Source organism: Sus scrofa, chromosome 2 (assembly GCF_054392235.1).
Source record: "Sus scrofa isolate SSC_HxYL_T2T_F1_AM1 chromosome 2, Sscrofa_HxYL_maternal_Yorkshire_Landrace_v2.0, whole genome shotgun sequence".
NCBI lineage: Eukaryota > Metazoa > Chordata > Mammalia > Artiodactyla > Suidae > Sus > Sus scrofa.
In genome coordinates, this window is record NC_139384.1 from 11,451,532 (window position 1) to 11,474,075 (window position 22,544).

Sequence of the window (22,544 nt, forward strand, 5' to 3'; positions counted from 1 at the left end):
TGAGAAATAACCAACATAGATTTCTTCTCCTTTGAAAGATTCAGTGTGACATGGCCTAAAGTCAGAATAATCTGAATCAAGTAGCGAGTTATTTCTATTTAAACAGTTTTAGGGACTATAAAAGGATGCATTATTTCCTGATTCCTTGAAAAGCTGAGGGATGGGATGGTGGGGAATCAAGAGAATAACCTTCATTAGCATAAAATGAAAAGAAGTCTTTATTATACTTTGTTTTGATTCCAAGCTTATAAACTTAAGGACCTTCAGAGAGATGTATGTATATAGTAAATAGCCAATAGTGAGGATAGGACAAATTGATTGGAAACGTCAAACCACTGGGATCTAGTGAAATGTGACCTTATTATAGACAGGTTCAGGAGAGATGACTGAGGCTCTGCTGTCATTATTAGGTACGAAAATCACCACCTGTGAAAATTTCAGAACATTAGATTCTTGTAGCCTGACAATTAGAAGGGAACTGGGAACTATATAGTCATTAAGCACTTTCCTTCTAAATCCTGATACCTGGTAGGTCTATATTCCCATCTTTGCTTTAGCTCTCTTCTCCTTAAACCCTCAACCATACCAGAAATGATTCTGGGGAACCAGAAAAGGAGGACAGTTCTTTGGCTGAGTGTGTTTGGCCATGTCACTCCATCCCCATCTCTGTTACTTCCTTCAAAGATAAGAAGGAGATATATATATATACCTCTTTTCTCTCCCTAATCTTCCCCATGAAAAGAATAGAGGATACACACACACACACCCACAGAGAAGGGGCGAAGGGCAGAAAAGAGATTATGCGCAAATTTTGTCAGTAGAAACTTTGCAGACCAGGAGAGAATGGGACAATACTTTCATAATATTGAAAGAAAAAAAAGTGCTGAGAAAGAATGCTATACCTAGAAAAGCTGTCTGTATTTCAGAAATGAAGGAGCAATAAAGACTCTCAAACAAAGGCTGGGGAAGTTCACCACCATTAGACCTGCCTTACGAGAAATTCAAAAAGAAGTTCTTCAAGCTGAAATAAAAGGACACTAATTAACCAGCAAATGTAAATATATAGTAAAGATAGAATTATCTAGTATTATAATGATGATACATAAATCACTTTCAACTCCAGGACAAAAGTAAAAAAAATAAATGCATCATAAGTAACTGTAACTACAGTAATTTGTTATTAGCTATACAAGATAATAAAAACTTTAGTCAAAGAATAAATTTAATCAGAGAAGTGAGAGAATACAGAAGCAAAGGAAAACACACAAGACCAAATAATAATAATTTGGTCATTAAGCAAAGTCAAGGACCTTTAATTTGAGTGCTTCAGTGCTAGAGATAATATTCTTTTTTTTTTTTTTTTTGTCTTTTTGTCTTTTCTAGGGCCGCTTCCGCGGCATATGGAGATTCCCAGGCTAGGGGTCTAATCGGAGCCGCAGCCACTGGCCTACACCACAGCCACAGCAACACGGGATCCGAGCCGCGTCTGCAACCTACACCACAGCTCATGGCAACGCCGGATCCTTGACCCACTGAGCAAGGCCAGGAATCGAACCCGCAACCTCATGGTTCCTAGTCGGATTCGTTAACCACTGCGCAATGACGGGAACTCCATAGAGATAATATTCTGAGCTACATCCTGTGAGCTATCTTGTATATACTGAAACCCTACCAGATGGAAGAAGTTAACTATAGAATGGCCAGACTGTAGCCATGACATAAGCCGCCACAGTTCCAAGAACTGCCATCAAAAAAAAAAAAAAAAAAAAAAAAAAAAAAAGGAAAAACCCAGCCCTGGAACATAAGGCTAACCGTACTTACAACAATTAGGATGATGCAGATCAGACTACTTCATGGTTGTCCATTTCAAGATGACCTTCAGAATTATTGGGGAATTTTCTTTTCTGAGACTGTTTTTAGAAAGACTTTTGATTAGCTTTTGTCAGGAGAGTTTAGAATGCGTGTTATTGCCCCAGATGTCTTGCTGGACCACACAGACCATGCATCAAAGAGCATCACATAGCTCTAATGGCTGTTGCTATTCCAACCACAAACTTAGTAGTTGTGATGAACAAAAATCCTTAATATCTAAAAGCATTGAAGATGGAGGCAGGAAGGGCCTCTGGGATTTTTTGTTTTCAGATGGAAAAACTGAGGTGCTCGAAGGGCAAAGCCCTCACCATGTTCACAGAGCCTAACAAACACATTAGGGTCAGGACCGACTTGTAAAATGTGTCGCACGGCCCAGGTTCCTTTCAACTTTATCCCACAGTTTATTGATGAGATGGCTGATGATTGTTTTTTACCACCTGTGTTCTGTTCACAGAGTTATTCATAAATTTTCTGGTTGATAAGACATTGCTAAAAAGGAGGACTCCGGAATCTTGGTCTTTAAGATCACTGACACTTCGGTTCCCTATTATCCTTGATCAGTCTCCACCCTCATAAACACTCAGACAAGAAATCAAGTTAAATGATTCTGATTTATTGAAGAAATACCCATAATCGACGATACATCAAGGATCTTGTAAGTACACTAATAGTACACGCTAATACATGGCATCATGGGGTAAAGGGGTTATGAAGCAAAAAATTATGGTTGCATGAATAAGTGTGCATTAGGTAGTCTTCATGGAGAAGATAACCTTGCAGTTGACATTTCAAAAAAGATAATTTGGGGCAGTGAATGTGTGAAAAGCATGCCCGTTGTGTTCTCAGTCTATGCTTGATGTGAGCATGTGATAAAAAGCAGGCAGGGGCAGAAAAAATATCAGAATGAACTGGAAACAAAAAAAACAAAAAACAAACAAAAAAAAACATGCGGAGTATACGGGATATACACAGTCAACAGTGTGGTTAAAACATAAATTAGGTGGAAGAGAGAGGGGTGTAATATTCTGTAAAGACTGGCTGGATCCACTTCTAGAGGTCCTGGTGGGTCAGATCTAGGAGTTTGGATGTGAGTATATTTGCTACGCAAGTGATATGATTATACCTATGGATGATCAAGAATGGAGATACAGCTTTGCAAGCTATGCAGTGAAAGGGTATATTTTTATGCCACTCTGAAGTTTGGAGAAAAAAATCTTATTTAAGAAAAACGAAATTTGAAAACCTTAGGTCATGGGGTCAGATAAGCATAACAATTCATTTAATCATTGGTTGTGTCGTTATGTGATCACTTTCATAATCTGGAGAAATTAACATCTACTTATTACTTAAAAAAAAAAAATAATGATGGCCTCACTAGCGGCATATGGATGTTTCCAGGCTAGGAATTGAAACTGAGCCACAGCTATGGTAACACTGGATCCTTTAACCCACTGCACCTCCTGGGGATTGAACCCACGCCTCTGCAGTGACCAAAGCCCTTGCAGTCAGATTCTTAACCCACTGCTCCGTGGCAACTCCTACTTATCACTTTTTAATCTTAGCATTCCAAATAAATAAATATTCTTAATGCTTTTATTAATGAATTTGTGAATACCTCAAGCTGATTTTTTCAGTCCCTCCACAGGACTGCTTTTTTTTTTTTTTTTTTTTAACTTGGGCTAATAGTGTAAACTCTTCTTCCTTCTTTTAGAAATAAAAATGTCAACAGCAACCAAATCATATGGCCGAGCTTAACTTTTCTTCACTATCTTCTGTTCACAGTCTCTTTCTTACATCAGGTATATACCCCTATTCTCTCTCTCAAAATACTTCTGCAAATGCTTTATTCATTTACTCATCACTATAACCCTGTTTTGAATGTCTCTGCACCTTTTACATTCATTCACTATCAGTATTTTCTTTGCCCCTTTTCTGTGACTTATCTGGAGTCAATTTAGCACTACTGATTTTTTTTTTTCTCTTGCCCAAGCCAGCAGATACTGTCTCTGATGGTTACTTTGTCTCTCTTCCTCTGACCTCTCCCTACTTTGGGCTACTTGCTCTACGTCATTTCGCAATGCATTTTTCTGCTTAATTCTCTTATCTTCTACTCAAGATATTTTCTTTCCTTTTCTGCTCTGATTATAAGCATGTAAAAGTTAACCTGGCTTGACTTTTATTTCTAAATAATTCTCTTAGAGTGTTAATCTGCCTCACTTCATAATGATGCCTCCTAGGAGTTACTGTTGTGGCTCAGTGGTCAACGAATCTGATGAGGAACCAAGGGGTTGCAGGTTCGATCCCTGGCCTCGCTCAGGGGGTTAAGGATCTGGCATTGCTGTGAGCTGTGGTGTAGGTTGCAGAGGCAGCTCGGATCCCTCGTTGCAGTGGCTCTGGCGTAGGCTGGCTGCTACAGCTCCAATTAGACCCCTAGCCCAGGAACCTCCATATGCCACGGGTGTGGCCCTAGAAAAGGCAAAAAGACAAAAAAAAACAAAGTCTCTCCTATAGTGATATAAAAATCTCTCTCACCAAATTTCATCTTCAACCAACACTATTCGATACCATCAGGCACTCTTAAATTGCATTTCGCTTTGCTTTCTTAAAGATGACAACCTAAAACTGAGCTTAATCTAGGTCTGCCTGTACTCCCCACTTATCAATTCATATTTCTTCCTGTCACTTCTTTCAACATCACCAGGTGTTCTTTGATCTCAGACCTGAACATGTAATGTGTTAAATAACCAATTGCTTCTCTTTATCCTTTAATTCAACTTGTTAACAAGAAGACCAATTACTCTTACTCAGTGTGAAAGAGAAAAGTGTGAAAAACTTAGTCTTTTCTCAGTGTATGTTTGCTGGATGGACTCTGCCCTCAAGGCGCTGACAGTCCTGTAGGGTGGCTGTATCACACAGGTCTGCAGATCAAGTGAACTCTAATAGCCAAATATTATCACACTGTCAACTCTCAACCAGCTTTCCTTTTGTTTTCCCTATTTGCGTAGTTCTAGGCGCACAGTAAATGCTTCCTAATTATGTGTTGAATTCCCAGAAAGGATGGATGTGACAGCAAAAGAAAATAAGAAAAATAGGAGCCTATCATATCTACAAAGGAACAGGGGATTTAAGTGAATGAAAACAACAAAAACAGAATATTGCCATCTGAAGAATAAATCATAATGTAACATTGGCAGATATAGAAAGAATGGAAATTTTGCCAGTGGCCCTGAAACAAAGGGCTTTCTAAATCCTTTGTTGTGAGTTAGAATGTTCTGGACACATGATTCTTATGAATCAGGGGCAGAAGCTATCTCCTTTCGCTCTTCTAACTCACTGTAAATTGGCGAATATATGTTTACTTCTTCATAAAGACGATCTTCTGGAATCTGATGAGGGAAAAAAAACAATTAGTATCCATCACCAAGTTTTTTATGCCACTAGGAAACTTGCTTAAGGGGTGTATTTCATCTCCTTTTGCTCTTCTGAACCTCACAATCTCCCATTACACTCTAATTAGTTCCTCCATCTCCAACGAAACAAGCCAGATTGGCTGGCTAATTGGGTCCAATGGTGAGGCTATTATGTGTCTGAAATTTGGTAGATCACTTGTCTTATTTATCTTTGGAGGAAAGCAATCAGAAAAGGCAGTCTATTCTGGGACAGAAATTAAGCCCAGATATCTGAGTGTTTCCATCATACGGTACCTGCATATGCATCTCTCATACTCAACATACATCAAAGCATCTATATTTTCTGACATGATAGAGATCCTATTTTCCTAACCTTCAGTCACAAGCATTTATCATGATATTCGTGAGTGGAAAACTTGATGCAAAACATGAGATTTAGAATCTAATTAAAAATAATACAGACAAACTAATTTATAAAACAGAAACACACTCACAGATCTCAAAATCAAACTTATGGTTACAAAAGGGGAAACATGAGGAGAAGGGATAGGCTAGGATTTGGGGATTAACATATGCAAAGTACTATGTATAAAACAGATAACTAACAGGGATCTAGTATATAGCACAGGGAACGCTCCCCAATATTCTGTGCTTATCTGTATGGTAGAAGAATCTGAAAAAGAATATATATACCTGTGTGTGTGTGTGTTTATCTGAATAACTTTGCTGTATACCTGACACTAACACAACACTGCAAATCAACAATATTTCAATAAATTTTAAAAAATGAGATTTAGAAACCAAAATACTGCAACTTAGAGAAAATTTTCTTGAAAGAAATGTCATAGGAAACCCAGGTCATATTTTTTAAGCAACAAGGCTCAAGTTTTTTAGCTGATCATTTAGGATTCAGTCTAAGGCATCTGCCTACCTTATTTCTTTCAAGTATTTCTCTGACCCCATAGATGGTCAGTAACACAGCACTGCAGAACCCCAGAATGGTGAGAAAGAGGATCATCGCCACAATTTCCTGTTGAGCAATAACCACCGAGAACCAAAAAGACAAATAGAAGTAAGTTAGAGAAAGACAAATGCCATATGAGATCACTCATATGTGGAATTTCATGTAAAATGATACAGAAGAACTTACAAAACAGAAACAGACTCAAAGATTTTGAAACCAAACTTACAGTTACCAAAGAGGAAATGTGGGGAGCGGGGGGGACAAATTAAGCGGTTGGGATTAATATATGCAAACTACTATATATAAAATATTCAGGTAACAAGGAGCAACTGTATAGCACAGGGAAATCTACTCAATACCGTGTAATGATCTATATGGGGGGAAAATCTGAAAACGAATGGATAGATGTATCTGAAACTGATTTACTTTGCGCACATCTTGAGGGAACACAACTTGTACATCAACTGTACTCCAATAAAATTAATTAAAAAAAGAAGATGGCAAGTGGAGTCACAAGGTAGGTGCCCCCAAAGGGTGCCGCCTTATTGCAGCCCCGTTGTCACCACCCCACCCCCAACACAATCAGTTCCTATAAAATGACACACACATGGGAAAATCTAGAAATGGTTATTCAAGGCCGATGCCTCCACCCTTGCCCAGCTCAGCTAGGGGTGGGGGAAGGAAGCAGTCACATCTCCAGGCATGAACCTACGGAACACTTGCATTGTGTGATATTGCAGTTGCAAGAAAGGATTGTGTTCATGGAAAGGAAAAGAAGGTGTCTTACTTAGGTTAGGACCCAGAATCTTCGCCATCCCATAAGAGATACATACGGTGGAAAAGGAAGCCGTGGAGCAGAAGTCATTCTCATAGATGTTCCGGCAATTGGAGGCATAAGATGAGCTCTTCTTTAGGTTGATGATCAGGATGACCGTTCCTACTCCTGCAGCTATGCTGCTGATGGTGTTTGCTCCCAGCATTCCTCGTAGCTGATAACGAGGACCAACATTTAGACTTGGTCCTGCACCTGTTGCAGTATTCAACAAACCTGTCTGCATTTCAAGGCTGGATAGAACCAGTAAACTCTGAATTTATTCCAAATGCAAATTAAAAAGGGAAATCTTGGAAATGTACATATTTAATAAGGACCTGTAACTTTCCTTCTAGGGCTTCATTCAGGACCACCCACATGGATATGCATGGTCTCTCCTCAAATAGACTCCTTAATTGGATACAAATAATTTATTGAACACAGGACTACCCTTATGAGGACAGAACTGGCTTGAGAGTTGGATTTTTTTTTTCCAACAAGTGTCAAGGTAATTACACTTTATTGTTTTTAAGTGATACAATTGATATTTTAACAATTATATTTTTAATGATTATATCCAACACAAAGTAGGTTGGGAAAGAATCACATATTTACAGTCACCCATAAGAGATGATGACATGTCTTCATCAAGGCTCTTAAAATTAAATTTTTCTTACCTTCTCCAGGATGGACAAAGACAGATTGCAACTCACCAGATATATTGCCTGTTTCTCTTCAGACATAACTGACAAAAATCCAGAAATACCAAACTGTCCAAAAGGGAGGAGGAAAAAAAAAAAAAAGCACAGTGGGTCTCCGTGCCTCTCTGCGTCCTTTTCATCCCTAACCTCCAAATAAAAAGTAAAGTTGTGGGTATTCTATAAAGCTATCCTTTAATTTTTATTTATTTTAAAATTTTATGATTTTTATTCCCTAGAGAGAGCTTCTCAAAATTCCATGCACGTATAAATTCTGTAAGGGTCTTATTAAAATGCAAATGCTTACTCAGTCAGCCCTCAGTGGGACCTGAGATTCTGCATTTCCACCAGCCTCCCAGGTGATGGCAACCCTGAGGGTATATGGGTCACTTTAAGAGTAGCATATGGGGAGTTCCTCTCGTGGCCCAGTGGTTAAGGAACCCAGGTAGGATCCATGAGGATGCAGGTTCAATCCTGGCCTTGCTCAGTGGATTAAGGATCCAGTGTTCCCATAAGCTGTGGTGTAGGCTGCAGAGTCAGCACAGATCATGTGTTGCTGTGGCTGTGGTATAGGCCAGTGGCTGTAGCTCTGATTCGATCCCTAGCCTGGGAACTTCCATATGCCACAGATGCAGCCCTAAAAAGCAAACAAACAAACAAATGAACAAAAAAAGCAAATACTTTATGATGTAGTGTGGCAGCATCTGGATGACAATGTTACGCCACTACTCTCACTGTACTGTAATCATTTGCTTGTATGTGTGTTACAGGGTCATCTTCTTTGGGCAAGAAACGTGTGTCTGTCTCCAGAGTATGACATATACCAGTGAGACATACAGTAATAATGAAAATAACATGGGGAAACATTTAGTGAAAATATAAACCAAGAGCACATGGTCAAAACAAAATTTCAAAGATTCAGATTGTATGATGAGTTGAAAGTCACCTAATAAGCTATGTGTTTGGAATGAAAAGACAGTCGGAGGAAGTTGCAAGTAAAAAACATGGCAAAGATGCAAGAAGAGTTCTAAACAAGTGACCCCTGCGACCTGAGTAGTTAGCAGAGTACCAAGCCAACGTGATCTTTTCCAGGGCTAAGATACATGCATGCACGGCCCTGGAGAGCAGACTTGTGACTGCTGGGGTGAGGGAGGGAGGGGAGTGAGAGGGACAGGAAGTTTGGGGTAGGTAGTTGCAAACTATTCCATTCAGAATGGATAAGCAACGGGGGTCCTACTGTATAGCACAGGGAACTATATCCAATCTCCTGGGTTAGAACATGATGGAAGATAGTATAAAAAAAAGAATGTATGTATATTTACGTGTATGTGTGCGTGTGTGTGTGTGTGTGTGTGTGTATAACTAGGTCACGTTGCTATATAGCAGAAATTGAAGCAACATTGAAAATCAATTATCCTTTAATAAAAAATTTTAAAAAATAAGCTAGGAGTTCCCGTCATGGCACAGTGGTTAACAAATCCGATTAGGAACCATGAGGTTGTGGGTTCGATCCCTGGCCTTGCTCAGTGGGTTAACGATCCAGCATTGCCGTGAGCTGTGGTATAGGTTGCAGGCGCGGCTCGGATCCCGAGTTGCTGTGGCTCTGGTGTAGGCCGGTGGCTGTGGCTCCGATTGGACCCCTAGCCTGGGAATCTCCATATGCTGTGGAAGCAGCCCTAGAAAAAAGGCAAAAAGATAAATAAATAAATAAATAAATAAATAAAAATAAGCTATGTCCTTGTGAGTGAAGTGTTGATACAAACAAACAAACAAACAAAAACAAATGCAAGGAGTTCCCGTTGTGGCTTCAGTGGGAAGGAACCTGACTAGTATCCATGAAGATGCAGGTTTGATCCTTGGCCTTGCTCAGTAGGTTAAGGATCTGGTGTTGCCGTGAGCTGTGGTGTAGGTTGCAGATGTGGCTTGGATCCTGCGTTGCTGTGGCTGTGGCGTAGGCTGGCAGCTTCAACTCTGATTGGACCCTTAGGCTGGGAACCTCCATATGCCATGGGTACGGCTCTAAAAAGACAAAATAGTTGCAAACTATTCCATCTTTTTTTTAAAAGATTTAAAAAAAAAAAAAGTGTGCTAGCATGTTCAACACAAAGTGCTTTGTAAATTGCAAAAATGTGTGTGTGTATATATGTGTATATATATATATATATATTAGAATATATTTCATCTAAATTTTCAAATAAGCAACTGGTTAGATCTGATCTGGACTAAAAAAAAGCCAGGTGCAGTGTTATTTCAGAGTCAGTTGTAGGCATATACTCACCAATGCTGCTCCCCAGAATGGGTAGCCTGCTTTAAATGATGAAAAAAAGTCTTCTTTAAATTCTGAAATATTGAGCATGGAGCAGACAATCGTTCCAAAATAAAGGCATATCAAACCAACCAAAATTTGTGTTACCTGTAGAAAAATGCATATATTTTGTTGAATAAGGAGATATTTGCCCTAAGATTACATCAATTTTCTTAGAGTTGAGCTCAAATGTAAGCAATTGTCTTGGTGTCTTAGACCGCCTTGAGAAAGGATCCAAATATGACATTTTCCAGTATTTTCCTAGCCACTCTAAGAATTTATACTGGCATGACCCGATGCAGGGATGGCCAATACATTTCTCCTGTGCCTTTATTTACATCCATAGGGACATCAATAATGTCTCTTTCCATCTAAGTGAGGATAAAGATTACAAATCCCTCACAATATCATAGTAACCCATTAGCCACTGACCAGAGTAGGCAGGTCCTATCTGCTATTCTTCTTCTTATTTTATTTTATTTTATTTTTTAATTTTTTGCTTTTTAGGGCAGCACCCATGGCATATGGAAGTTCCCAGGCTAGGGGTCGAATTGGAGCTACAGCTGCTGACCTGCACCACAGCCATAGCAATGCAGGATCTGAGCCGTGTCTGAGACCTACACCACAGCTCATGGCAACGCTGGCTCCTTAACCCACTAAGCAAGGCCAGGGATCAAACCCAAGTCCTCATGCATACTAGTCAGATTTGTTTCCACTGAGCCAGGACAGGAACTCCCCTAGCTGCTATTCTTATTTTACTCTTCATGAGGAAATGCTTCTTTCTACCCAACAGGGCCCAGTGAGTGTCAACTCTTCATCTACCAGATTTTTCACTCCTCATGAGTCTGAGTGGGGCAGTAACACTGATGCCACCAAATACCCTTTCTTAAAGCCAGTCTTTATTCTAGCTGAGGTTGGAGCAGGCTCACTCACCCCCAGGAATTCCAGCTCCTTCTTCAAAAAAGTCAGCCATGTACGGCGTGGTGGGGGTGGGGTATCCTCCTCCTGTAAGACGTTCTCATGGAGAGGTACTTCTGATAGTTCAATTTCAGATGCACTGCAAAGTTGAAACAGAAATGCCATCGTGAGAAAATTCTAGCTCCCTGTGCAACGCTTTCAACGGAAGGAAAGTGGAATTGTGCTTATTTATTTTTTCGGAACGATTCGGCAATTAACATCTTTATTGTAATGGATAAGAAACTCTGAGGCTCAGAGGGTTCAAGTTAGTGGCCAAGGTCACTGTCACATCAGGGGAAGAATAGCAGAAGAAAATGGAACCCAAACCGTGCCAGGTCGTCTTATTCTTAATCCAGAATTATTACTAGGTTGTTTCCTATTAATCTATGCCGATGAATAAAAATAAAAACTATCAAACAGACATGTTTACCTATGTCTTTTGACACAGAAATGTATCTGAAAATATTTTGTCACCATCACAGTGAATTTCACTTCCTGTGCTTTGAAGAGTTTCTTGGTCTCGATTCTTATTTTCCTCCTCAGAGGAGTCTAGCTGGAAATACTGTCTCTTCAAAAGGGTTGGAGTGTACTTAACTTTTTGCAATGACATTCAATTGATATTGTTCCCAGTGCTCTGTTTTCAGCTTCTACAACCCTGGAAAGGAAAGTCTTGCTTCCTTTCCATTTTATTTCCTTGTCTCCATCTTTGGTATTCAGAGGAAAAGTAAACTATGCCTCTCCATTAGATTTCACTCCAGGAACATTCTCCCTCTAAACAGTGGGGCAGGATCCCACAGCTTGAGGTTCACAAAAATTAACCAGAAAGAAGCCCAAGGTCCTTTTGGAAATTTTCTGTCCTTTAACACACATCAGACACGGGGGCAAGAGACCTGTAATGACGGTACAAATTCCCCTACTGCGTACCCAGAATACGAGCCACTTGAGTTAGAAAACTTCAGTTGTTCTCCGTGTACAAGCTGAACAAAAATCTCCCTCCCCATCAACCAGAGGGAACTACCGAAAAAGTCTAACAAATAACTTCTTTTTACTCAGGATGTTAGTTAACACAGATGGGTTCATGCCTAAGTTCATCATTTGGCATCTCCCCAGCATTGTGACTGCCTCTGGTTCAGTAAACGATGGAATAGAAAAAATAATGGCCTGTACCTACCTGGAGGGCCTTTGTGGTTCTGGAAGAGCAAGATCTGTTCTGCTCCTACCTTCTGTGTCCATTTGTCATTAACCGAGAGATCCAGTGGTGAAGAAAAGTGTTACAGTGAGCCTTGGTGGGCTTCCTCCCTCAGCGTCTCTGGAAGGTCAGTTAAAATGGGTTGGCACATGACATTGATGACTATCTGCCTGCTTAAGACATTGGTCAGAAAGATAAGTTTCTTGGCTGATTCAGATCCACAGGGTTTTTCTTGTTATAATGAAGAGCAAAGCTGGGTGGGCTGCTGAATAGCGTCAAGTGTCAAATGGGGAGATTTGAGATGCCTGGAGGATAATTCTGCTTGAAACCAGCAAGATTTACATAACCTAAAAACTAGTGGAGACTGGGGAAAATGAGAGAGAACTGCAGGATTCAAAGAGATGATGCTTCTTTCCTGGAGCTTTCTCTACTGGTGACCCAGTTCAGCCATTTCTATGCCAGAAGTTCCTCACTTGTCCCTCAGGCATGCTTGGCTTCACATGTACTCTAAGGCCGAAGCACTATTTGCAAGTATGAAAATATGTGTGCCTTTGTCTCTGAATCTCTGAATTTGTCTCTGAATTCAGTATTTATTGTCTCTCTTGGGAGGTTCCATTGCTGCTCAGTAGGTTAAGAACCTGACTACTATCTATGAGGACGTGGGTTTGATCCCTGGCCTCGCTCAGTGGGCTAATGGTCCAGTGTTGCCATGGGCTGTGGTGTAGGTCGCAGACATGGCTCTGAGTTGACCCCTAGCCTGGGAACTTCCATATGCTGCAGGTGCAGCCCTAAAAAGCGAAAAAAGAAAAAAACTAGGAGAATGGATGTGTGCATATGTATGGCTGGGTCACTTTGCTGTACAGAATAAATGATCACAACCTTGCAAATTAGCTATACTTCAATATAACTTAAAAAATAAATAAAGCATGGGAAAAATACACCACACAAAAACCAATAAAAAGGTAAAAAAAAAAAAAAAGACTCATGGTCCACTAAAACATTAGGTTGACCCTCTACTGCCTTGATTTTTGTGATGGCGAGATTGAACTCTGGAAACAATAAGGAGCATGAACTTGAGAACAAATACTATGAGGAAATCTAAGCAGGGTTGCACTGAGTGGTTTGCCTAAATTAGGATCAGAGCTAAACTACTGTGTCCATTTGAATAGCACAACTAGCGAGACCACAGCAAAATGAAATGCAGGTGAGAGTCACAGATTTGGGACTACTTTATTTCAGTATATATATATATATATATATATATATATATATATATCCTTGAATGGCTCCTTATTAAACTGCAAGATACTACAAATTGTCCCTCTCTGCACCTGTATTTTCTCTGATTTATGATAAAAATTCCTTTCTCTAAGAAACTCAAGATGTTTGGGTAAACAGGGGGCACAAAAGAGACATTGGCAAAGCTTTCGTAACAAAAATGTATTAACCACGTGCCATCTTCCCACTGTGCCTTCAGGAACTGGCGGACCTGACCAGAATGTTATTGGAATTCATAAACTCTATTCACTTATTCATTCATCCAAAAGGGACTTAAAGCTCCACATCAGGCACTGAGTGTGCAGATGTGAACATCGTGGTCCCTACCCTTGTCCAGCTCCCAGTCTAACAGAATCGAACAAGGGTGAATGATGTGATATTACCCATGGGGCAGAGGCTGCTGGGACACACAGGAGGATGTAACAGTTCTATTTGTTAAAGGGTATGGAGAACTCAAGGAAGAGATTCCCAGAGAAAGTCACATTTGAGCCACGACTTCAAATGGCAGCAGCCTCAGACGTTTTTCTTCACTTGCTTCTGGCTCAGTGAAATGACACTACATCCCCTGGAAGAAGGGCTTTAAGAAATGCCCGTTTATGGTGTTTTCTGGAACTAGTGTGTTTGCAGAGGATAATTAGGAATTAAACTCTAGAATTAGACAGGAAATAGATTGAAGATGGTCATTGGTGTTTGGACAAGATGCTATTTCGTGAGACTTTTCAACAGACACTGGCAAAATGCAACTCCTTAGCGGAGGTATATTTTGTGATCTCCAACTTTTTCACATTCCAGTTTTCATCAGCATCTTCCCCTCCAGGTTTCTGAGATGCTTATCATCTTTTGTGCCCTCCCCTTGGGTCCTGAGGGACATACTCTTTCATCTTTCATAACAGTAAACCTTGAAATATATGACAAAGTTGTGTTTTTTTGGTGGGGGCAAAATTATCAAGATGAGTTTTAATCGCCGCCTCTGCCTGAACGGAAGAGATAATACCATTAACATCGCTCACCCAGCCACATATATTTCCTCCTTCTGGCAGCACATCTGTCCATGCTTTTCACCCACTCATCATCCAGCTTCCTCTTTGACAACTAAAGTTCTTTCTCTCAGATGCTGGGTTTATTTCCCCTAACTCCAAAGAAATTCACTTTGAGATCTCATCTGAATAATTGTTTTCTCAAACTCAATGTTCAATTCAGTTAAAATCCATATGCATGAATTAGCACGTTGCAAACTGAAAGTTGCTATTGCTTTGGGGTATTTTCTGATACTCCCAAAGGAATCCCAGTCTGTCTATCTGTCTCTCTCCCTGTCTTCCCACTCTCGTTCCAGAGTCAAGAGCCAGAGTCAAGTATGGCTCATATGAGCCAGAGCCAAGTATGGCTTTGATAAGTATGATTAAGAAGTGAGAGAGGCTGAGACTAATACCAAGCTCCCACTGTTCCATGGGAAATTTGCTTATAAAAATGAAAGAAATGAGACAATATGGTACATAGCACAAGACAAGAGGTTCTAAAAAGCAAAGCAAACAAACGAAAAATACTAAAGTTAAAGAAACAAGGCAATAAATTTAGGATAATTGCTGCCAGATTTCTTACCTTTAGGAAACAGTTAATAAATAAACATTGGGGTAAAATATAGTTCTAAAAAAAAAAAAAAGGAACAGAGAGTTCCCAGTAAAAATGAAAATTCTAGGTCTGTTACATCAGGGAAATAGGAAAGTGCTAAAAAGGGAAGGAAGGGGAGGGGGCATGTCAGAACCAACTCAGTTCCCAAAGGCCAAAGCTGGTACAATTTGAGCAACAAAATGAATATTGGTCATAAACCAAAGAGTAATATAAACATCCATGAGTCCATACTGACATAAATTATTTAATAAATAAATGAGAGAAAAGGGATACATCTTTTTTTTTTTTTTTGGCCACACCCAGGAGTCAAACATTCACTATAGCTGTGACCCAAGCCACAGAATGGACAATGCCAGATCCTTAACCCAGTGCACCACCAGGGAAATCTGAGAAGGGACAAATCTTTACAGAAAACTTCAAGTAAGTGAAGAAGAAAAGAGGGAGGTAGAAAAAGCACCTTTCAACCATCACGGTTGTAATTGCCATAGGCAAAAATCTATATATGGGTAGTAAAATTAGTGGATGAAATTTTGAGAAGAAATATGATATTTGCATAGCCTCAAAAGGTCCTCTCTTAAATATTTATCATGGTGGTGGTTTTAGCAGATGTCAACATTTGTTTTCATATTTCTCTCTCCAGAAGGTAGAGCTCATTTCTTCTCCCCTTCATTGTGGACTGGACATATGAACTCACTTCTAATGAATAAAGGACGAAAAAGAAATAGTAGTGACTTCATAGTGAGGACACCTGGCAGACACCACTTCATCAAGTCATTGTGGTTAATTTCTCCAGTGACGTCACACTGGTATCTTGAGTGTCCTGATGAGGTTCGATAAGAAGAGCACTTACCTCTTCTCCCCAAAACATAAATCTAGCCAAATCATGGGATAGTATCAGACAGACCCAACTGAAGAGTCACTCTACTAAACACCTACACAATTCTTTAAAAAAATGTCCAGGTCATGAAAAACAAAGGTAGTCTGAAAAACAGTCACAGGTGAGAAGAGGCTAAGGAAACAGAACAACCAGCTGCAAAGTGGTACTCAGGACTGACTCTTGGAACAGGAAGGGGGCATTATTGGAAAAACTGATGAGGCCTCAATGAAGTCTATGGTTTAGTGTTGCATAGATGACATGCCCAGTGTTTTGATAAATGTACCATGTTTATGTAAGATGCTAGTATTAGAGAAGTCTGGATAAAGAGTATATGGGAATGCGGTACTATCTTCACATCCCTTCCAACAACCTAGAAATATTGCAAAGTAAATAGTTAAAATTAATCCACAGTTTAAAAATATGTTCAGCTTTGGCCTATGTTCTTTTAACTGTTTTTCATTGAATATCTATAATAATAAGGTACTGTAATACATTATTGTAATAATGTATCTACAATAATACGTATCTGGAGATGTAACAACAACGTCTTCCTCTTTTCAGTGTTAGAGAGGTTATCTATGCCATTTCAATGAGAGAGAAAAATGTAAGGGTATATATTTATCTTTAAAGAAGAAAGGAAATGGCCTTCATTTGTAGATATAAATATAACAAAAGCTGAGCAAGATTTTGAAAGGAAAAATGATCTAATTAAAAAGAAGAAAATGACTTGCAAGAAGAAAATATAAATGATACCGCTTAATATCATAAATTACAAAAATAATATTTCATTTCCCACCAAATCAGTCTATGATTTTAAGTCAAAATTGCAAAACATGTTAGTTTTAACAAGTGATTTTAAAATTCATATAGAGATATAAAAATCCAAGTGTAGGCAAGAAAATGATTTTTAAAATATTCATGTAGAGAAATTTGATAATCAAAATAATTATATTATGTGCCTAAAACAATATGGTATTTTCATAGCAAAGAAGCCCTTGAAATAAGAAATTCTCAAATAGTGTCATGTGCGAATATAAACTCGAGTATGGCAAAAGGTGGGATCCATTCAGTGAAAAGTTCTGGGTTGCTGAAAGGAGGATGATGATAATGGTGCAAACAATAGTGTCACTCTACAGAAAAAGTAAATTACAGACGTAGTAAAGCTTACAATGCAAAAGCTTTAAACTTTAATAAGAAAAGGTATAATAATGTCTCCATGGCCTTGAGGCAAGGAAGATTTTCTTGCACAAAATACACAAGGCATAAAGCATGATGAAAAGTGAGTAAACATGACCACAACAGCCATATGCGGTGGAGAAATAACAAGATTTTAAAAACATCCAAATAAAGCAAAACACGATCAGAAGGAGAGAAGACATTTGGAACGTATATTATTTAAATAATAGAAACATAATGTATGTGTTCGTGAGACTTCCAATTCCAGAGGTACATGAAATGTCTAGTGTGGTTAGATTAGAGCTTGATTCCTCTTTTCTAAAATTCTCTTACGTTGCCTTCGGCTTAATAATGAGGTTGGTTTTTGTCACTGCCACTGATAACTTCTAGTTCTAGTTCTACCTCAATTCACAAATATGATGAAAGGGAAGGTCATGTTTCACAAATGTACCAAAGGAGAAAGGGAAGGGGAGAGACAAATTAGGAATATGGGATTAACAGATACAAACGACTACACATAAAATAGATAAGCAACAATGATTTACTGTATAGCACAGGGAAGTATATTCAATATCTTGTAATAACCTATAATGGGAAAGAATATGAAATATATATATATATATATAAATGAATCACTTTGCTGTACACCTGAAACTAACACAATATTGTAACTCAATTCTACTTCAATTTTAAAAATGGTTAAGAAAGTTAAAAAAAGTTTCAAAGAAAGCCCCACAATGATGATGGCTCCACAACTGAATCAAGTCCTGGGCCGGGGGAAGGTCATTGGCTAATGCAATTAAGAATGGAATTGATCTAATGGATTTAGATTTATCACAGTGGATCGCTGTAGCACAGGATGAGGTTAACTCCACCAAAATCCCCAAGTTGCCATCAGTCTGGGGATCCATAGAATGGATGCTGGAGAGGCAACCGCAGTGTTCACCAAGGCTGTCAATACTTTATTTTATTTTTTGTCTTTTTAGGGCCACACCTGTGGCATATGGAGGTTCCCAGGCTAGGGATTGAATCAGAGCTGTGTAGCTGCTGGCCTACACCACAGCCACAGCAACGTGAGATCTGAGCCGTGTCTGCGACCTACACGACTACATTGCTAATGGCAATGCCAAATCCTCAACCCACTGAGCAAGGCCAGAGATCAAACCTGCATCCCCATGGATGCTAGTCAGATTCGTTTCCACTGAGCCACGATGGGAACTCCCCAGCTATCAGCATGTTTTGATCAAAATTTGTTAGCAGATATATTTGTGGAAATATATGTTTTTGTTTTTAATTTTTAAATTTTTATTATAATGATTTTTATTTTTCATCATTATAGCTGGTTTACAGTGTTCTGTCAATTTTCTACTGTATGGCATAGTGAGCCGGTTACGCATACTTGTATACATTCCTTTTTCTCACATTATCATGCTCCATCATAAGTGGCTAGGCATAGTCCCCAGCACTACACAGCAGAATCTCATTGCTAATCCATTCCAAAGGCAATAGTCTGTATTGTTCCCAAACCATCCCGCTCCCTCCCCACCCCCTTGGCAATCACAAGTCTTTTCTCCAAGTCCATGATTTTCTTTTCTATGGAAAGCTTCATTGTTTTAAATAACATAAAATAATAGGAAACAGAATTAAATAATGAAAAATGATAATACAACTATTACTATAAAAGTCTTTCCTTCTACCAAAGTCTAAACACATTCACTGATTGCTTCGTTTACTGCATCATACTCCTAAGCAACCTTCTTCTCTTTCCTACTCCTTCCAAAACACTCTACGTTGCAAGTGCAATGACATTTCTAAATGTCAAGTAAGTACTTGACCTGTCCACCTATCCAGTCAGGTGCTGGATTATTTAACAACTGGCATTCCAGTATTGAAGGGTGGGCTGGGCATCAGAATGTGATTTGTAGCTTTTGCCAGTCTCTGTGCTGTAAACGCCTCCACCCAAGCCCACTTTAAGCTACCAAAATTACGTTGACTTTTTCTGTGGAATATGGTGTGTGTGGTGTCCACACAATGGAATACTACTCAGCCATAAAAAAGAATGAAATTTTGCCATTTGCAGCAACATGGATGGACTTGGAGGGCATTAGGCTAAGTGAAATAAGTCAGACAGAAAAAGGCAAATACTGTAGGATATCACTTATATGTATTACCTAAAAAATACAACAAACTAGTGAGTACAACAAAAGAGAAGCAGACTGTCAGATATTAAGAACAAATGAGTGGTTACCAGTGGGGCCAGGGGAAGAGCAGAAGAGTATGGAGGAACAAGAGGTACAAGTTATTGGGTGTGAGATAGGCTCAAGGATGTATCATGTGACATGAGGAATCTAGCCAATATCTTGTCATAACTGTAAATGGGAAGTAATCTTTAGGAGTTTCTGCTGTGGCTTATAGGGTAAGAAACCAACATAGTATTCATAGGATGCAGGTTCAATCCCTGGCCTCCCTCGGGGGGTTAAGTACCTAGTGTTGCCACAAGCTGCAGCATAAATCACAGGCGTGGCTTGATCCAGGGTTGCTGTGGTTATGGCAAAGGCAGCCACAGATATGATTCTACCACTAGCACAGGAACTTCCATATGCTGCAGGTGCAGCCATAAAAAGAAAAAAAAATTGTATAAAAAATGACAAGTAGGAGTTCCCTGGTAGCATAGCAGTTAAGGATACTGTGTGTGTGTGTGTGTGTGTGTGTGTGTGTGTGTGTGTTTTATGGCTGTGCCCATAGCTACGGAAGTTACCAGGCCGGGGATTGAACTCCCACCAGAGTAGCGACAGCAACCCAAGCCACGGCAGCAACAATGCTGGGTCTTTAACCTACCGTACCACCAGGACACTCCAAGGTATATATTTGAGATAGAATATCTGATGTGCTACCAAGTACGTAATGTGGGGAAGTTGCTTCTGCAGCTCCTTCATAGTCAGATAGTTACTTGGTTCTATCTCCACCTTCATTCCTCACCCCTCCCTAATGCAAACCTCAGCCCAGCCTTGTTTTTTTCTTTCGAGCCCCCCAAGCGTCAAGCTCTCAAAAGTCTTCAACCCTTCTACAGTACTATTCCCCTCTTCCTGAAACACATTTCCCCTGAAGCTCTACCTAAATACATTTTGGGGGCTATGTCTGCAGCATGCAGAAGTTCCCAGGCTAGGGATCAAACCCTCACCACAGCAGTGACAATGCCAGATCCTTAACCTGCTGGGTCACCAGGGAACTCCCACCTAAATATGTTCTGATCTTCTTCCAGATTGAATTTCAGCCCATGTCACACTTTCACAAAGGAAGCCTTGTTCAGTCCTGACCAAGTCTGGATAAAGCACCTCTTTTAGTTACCCTCAGAATTTCCTCCCCTTCCCTTTTCACACCCTTATCAGTCTGAGCCTCAATAGACCAGATACTTACCTGCATCTCTCTCTCTTCTCATCATTGAAATACCAGTGCCCACCTTGGTGTCTGTCAATATGGTGGGCACTTAGCTAAAACATGTCTGATAAATAAATAAACTTTTAGTCCCGCCTGATGTAGCCATACCTTAGGGATGGTATGCTGGGTTCCCATCTTGGCTTAGTGGTAACGAAGCTGCCTAGTATCCATGAGGATGGGTGTTTGATCCCTGGCCTCACTCAGTGGGTTAAAGGATCCAGCATTGCCATGAGCTGTGGTATAGGTCACAGCCACTGCTCAGACCCCAACAGCATTACAGTGGCTGTAGTGTAGGCCGACAGCTTACAGCTCAGATTCTACCCCTAGCCTGGGAACTTGCATATGCCATAGGTGTGGCCCTTAAAAAAGACAAAATAAATAAATAAATTTTTTAAAAAAGAATGTATGTTTGCAAGGATTGAAGTCCCTCATACACAAAAACTCCAGAACTCTTCTGGAGGGAGGAAATCTATTCTAACCAACTAATTATTTTTTAATTGCAGTAGAGTTGATTTCCAATGTTGTGTTAGTTTCAGGTGTACAGCAAAGTGACTTAGTTATACATACATATTTTTTTAGCTTCTTTTCCCTTATAGTTATTACAATATATTGGGTATAGTTCTCTGTGCAATACAGTAGATCCTTGTTGGTTATTTATGCATTCTAATCACATATTTGAGTTTCTAAAATAACCATAAATATCAGGGAGAATTTTTCGCCTTCAGGTAAAATAAACTAACTGTTCTATAATTTGGTCAATTTAGCTTTTCTTTTTTTTTAAGAGAAAAAGTGTAGATTTTCTAAGAACTCCTTGGCCAAGTTCACCCATCTAGCCTTTTCTTTTTTTTTTTTTTTTAGCATTTTGACTTTAAAAAATTTTTTTTAAAGTTTTATTGACATGTAGTTGGTTTACAATGTTGTGGTCATTTCTGCTACACCCAACCAGCTTCTAGTGTGTGTCCAGCATTGTTCTGTGTTATGTGTGGCAACCAATTTACCTCTCACAGTCTCCATAGGAAAGGTTATGATCCTTGCCACCTTACAGATAAGGAAGTTGAGCATCAGGGGAGTCAAATATCTTGCCCAAGGCCACACGCCAGACATTTGAGGAGCCAGGAATCAGAACCTGGTAACCTGGCCCAAGTATCATTACTTCTCCCTTATGCAGAAACTCACTCATCAAATCCCAGCCAGACCTCAAGGATATCTGCACCCAGAGTTGTCAGCCCAATGTAGGTGTAGTCATTTGGATTCAAGAAATCTAGGGGGTGTGTGTCTGTGTGCTTGTGTGTCCATGCCCAGGTTTTTACAAAGAAATAGCTGCATATATGTGCCTAGCATTTTTTTTTAAACTACAGCACCAGAGTAATCAAATTCTAAAGGGAAATCATCCCCATAATTAGATGTCCCAAATCTCTCTTCTGCAGCCCCCTAAAAGCCTTTGCAGACAACCTCAGTGGCCCACGGGGTGGCACCTTTGACAGACAACAAGGAAAAGGGGAACTTTCTAGGGAGAGGGAATCTGTGCAATTTACCTTGGAGGTTTCAGGCCTTGGTAGAGTTCTTTCCTCTCAAGCCCATCTCGTTGCAAGCAGAAGAGTCTCAAAAACGATCATTGACGATGCCTGTGCAGAAAACAGCAACCACTCTCAACTCAGCCTTAACGTATCTTTGCCTACCCAACGCTGTAGAGAAGTTGGTGAAAATGTTTTGTTGGTGGCTGCAGGGTGTGGTGACCACATCTGGGTCTGTGGCCACATGGACTTCTCTGTGCTTCCCAAAAAGTTCAGTTTTGATGAGGAAACTGGCATCAGGAGTAACTATCTTTGAGGTATTGCTTCATATGTGGTTAGAACAAGAAATCCAAGCAGAAGTATGGGCAGGTGGGTGGTAACTGGTTGAGGAGCAGAGGTGGAACCATTATTTGTGTAGTGAGAAGA

The 22,544-nt window shown here is 39.7% G+C and overlaps 1 protein-coding gene across 2 annotated transcripts; it reads right to left on the reverse strand.

Annotated features, from left to right (window-relative positions):
• Positions 1-2,466: 2,466 nt before the first annotated feature.
• On the reverse strand, positions 2,467-22,292 carry MS4A2 (membrane spanning 4-domains A2). 2 transcript variants are annotated; one of them, NM_214092.3, is given in 8 exon segments: positions 2,467-5,258; positions 6,214-6,312; positions 7,080-7,235; positions 7,771-7,827; positions 10,034-10,168; positions 10,994-11,117; positions 12,189-12,326; positions 22,140-22,292. In NM_214092.3, coding segments are annotated over 7 exon segments (732 nt in total). In that variant the 5' UTR covers positions 12,251-12,326; positions 22,140-22,292; the 3' UTR covers positions 2,467-5,159.
• Between the last annotated feature and the right edge of the window lie 252 nt (positions 22,293-22,544).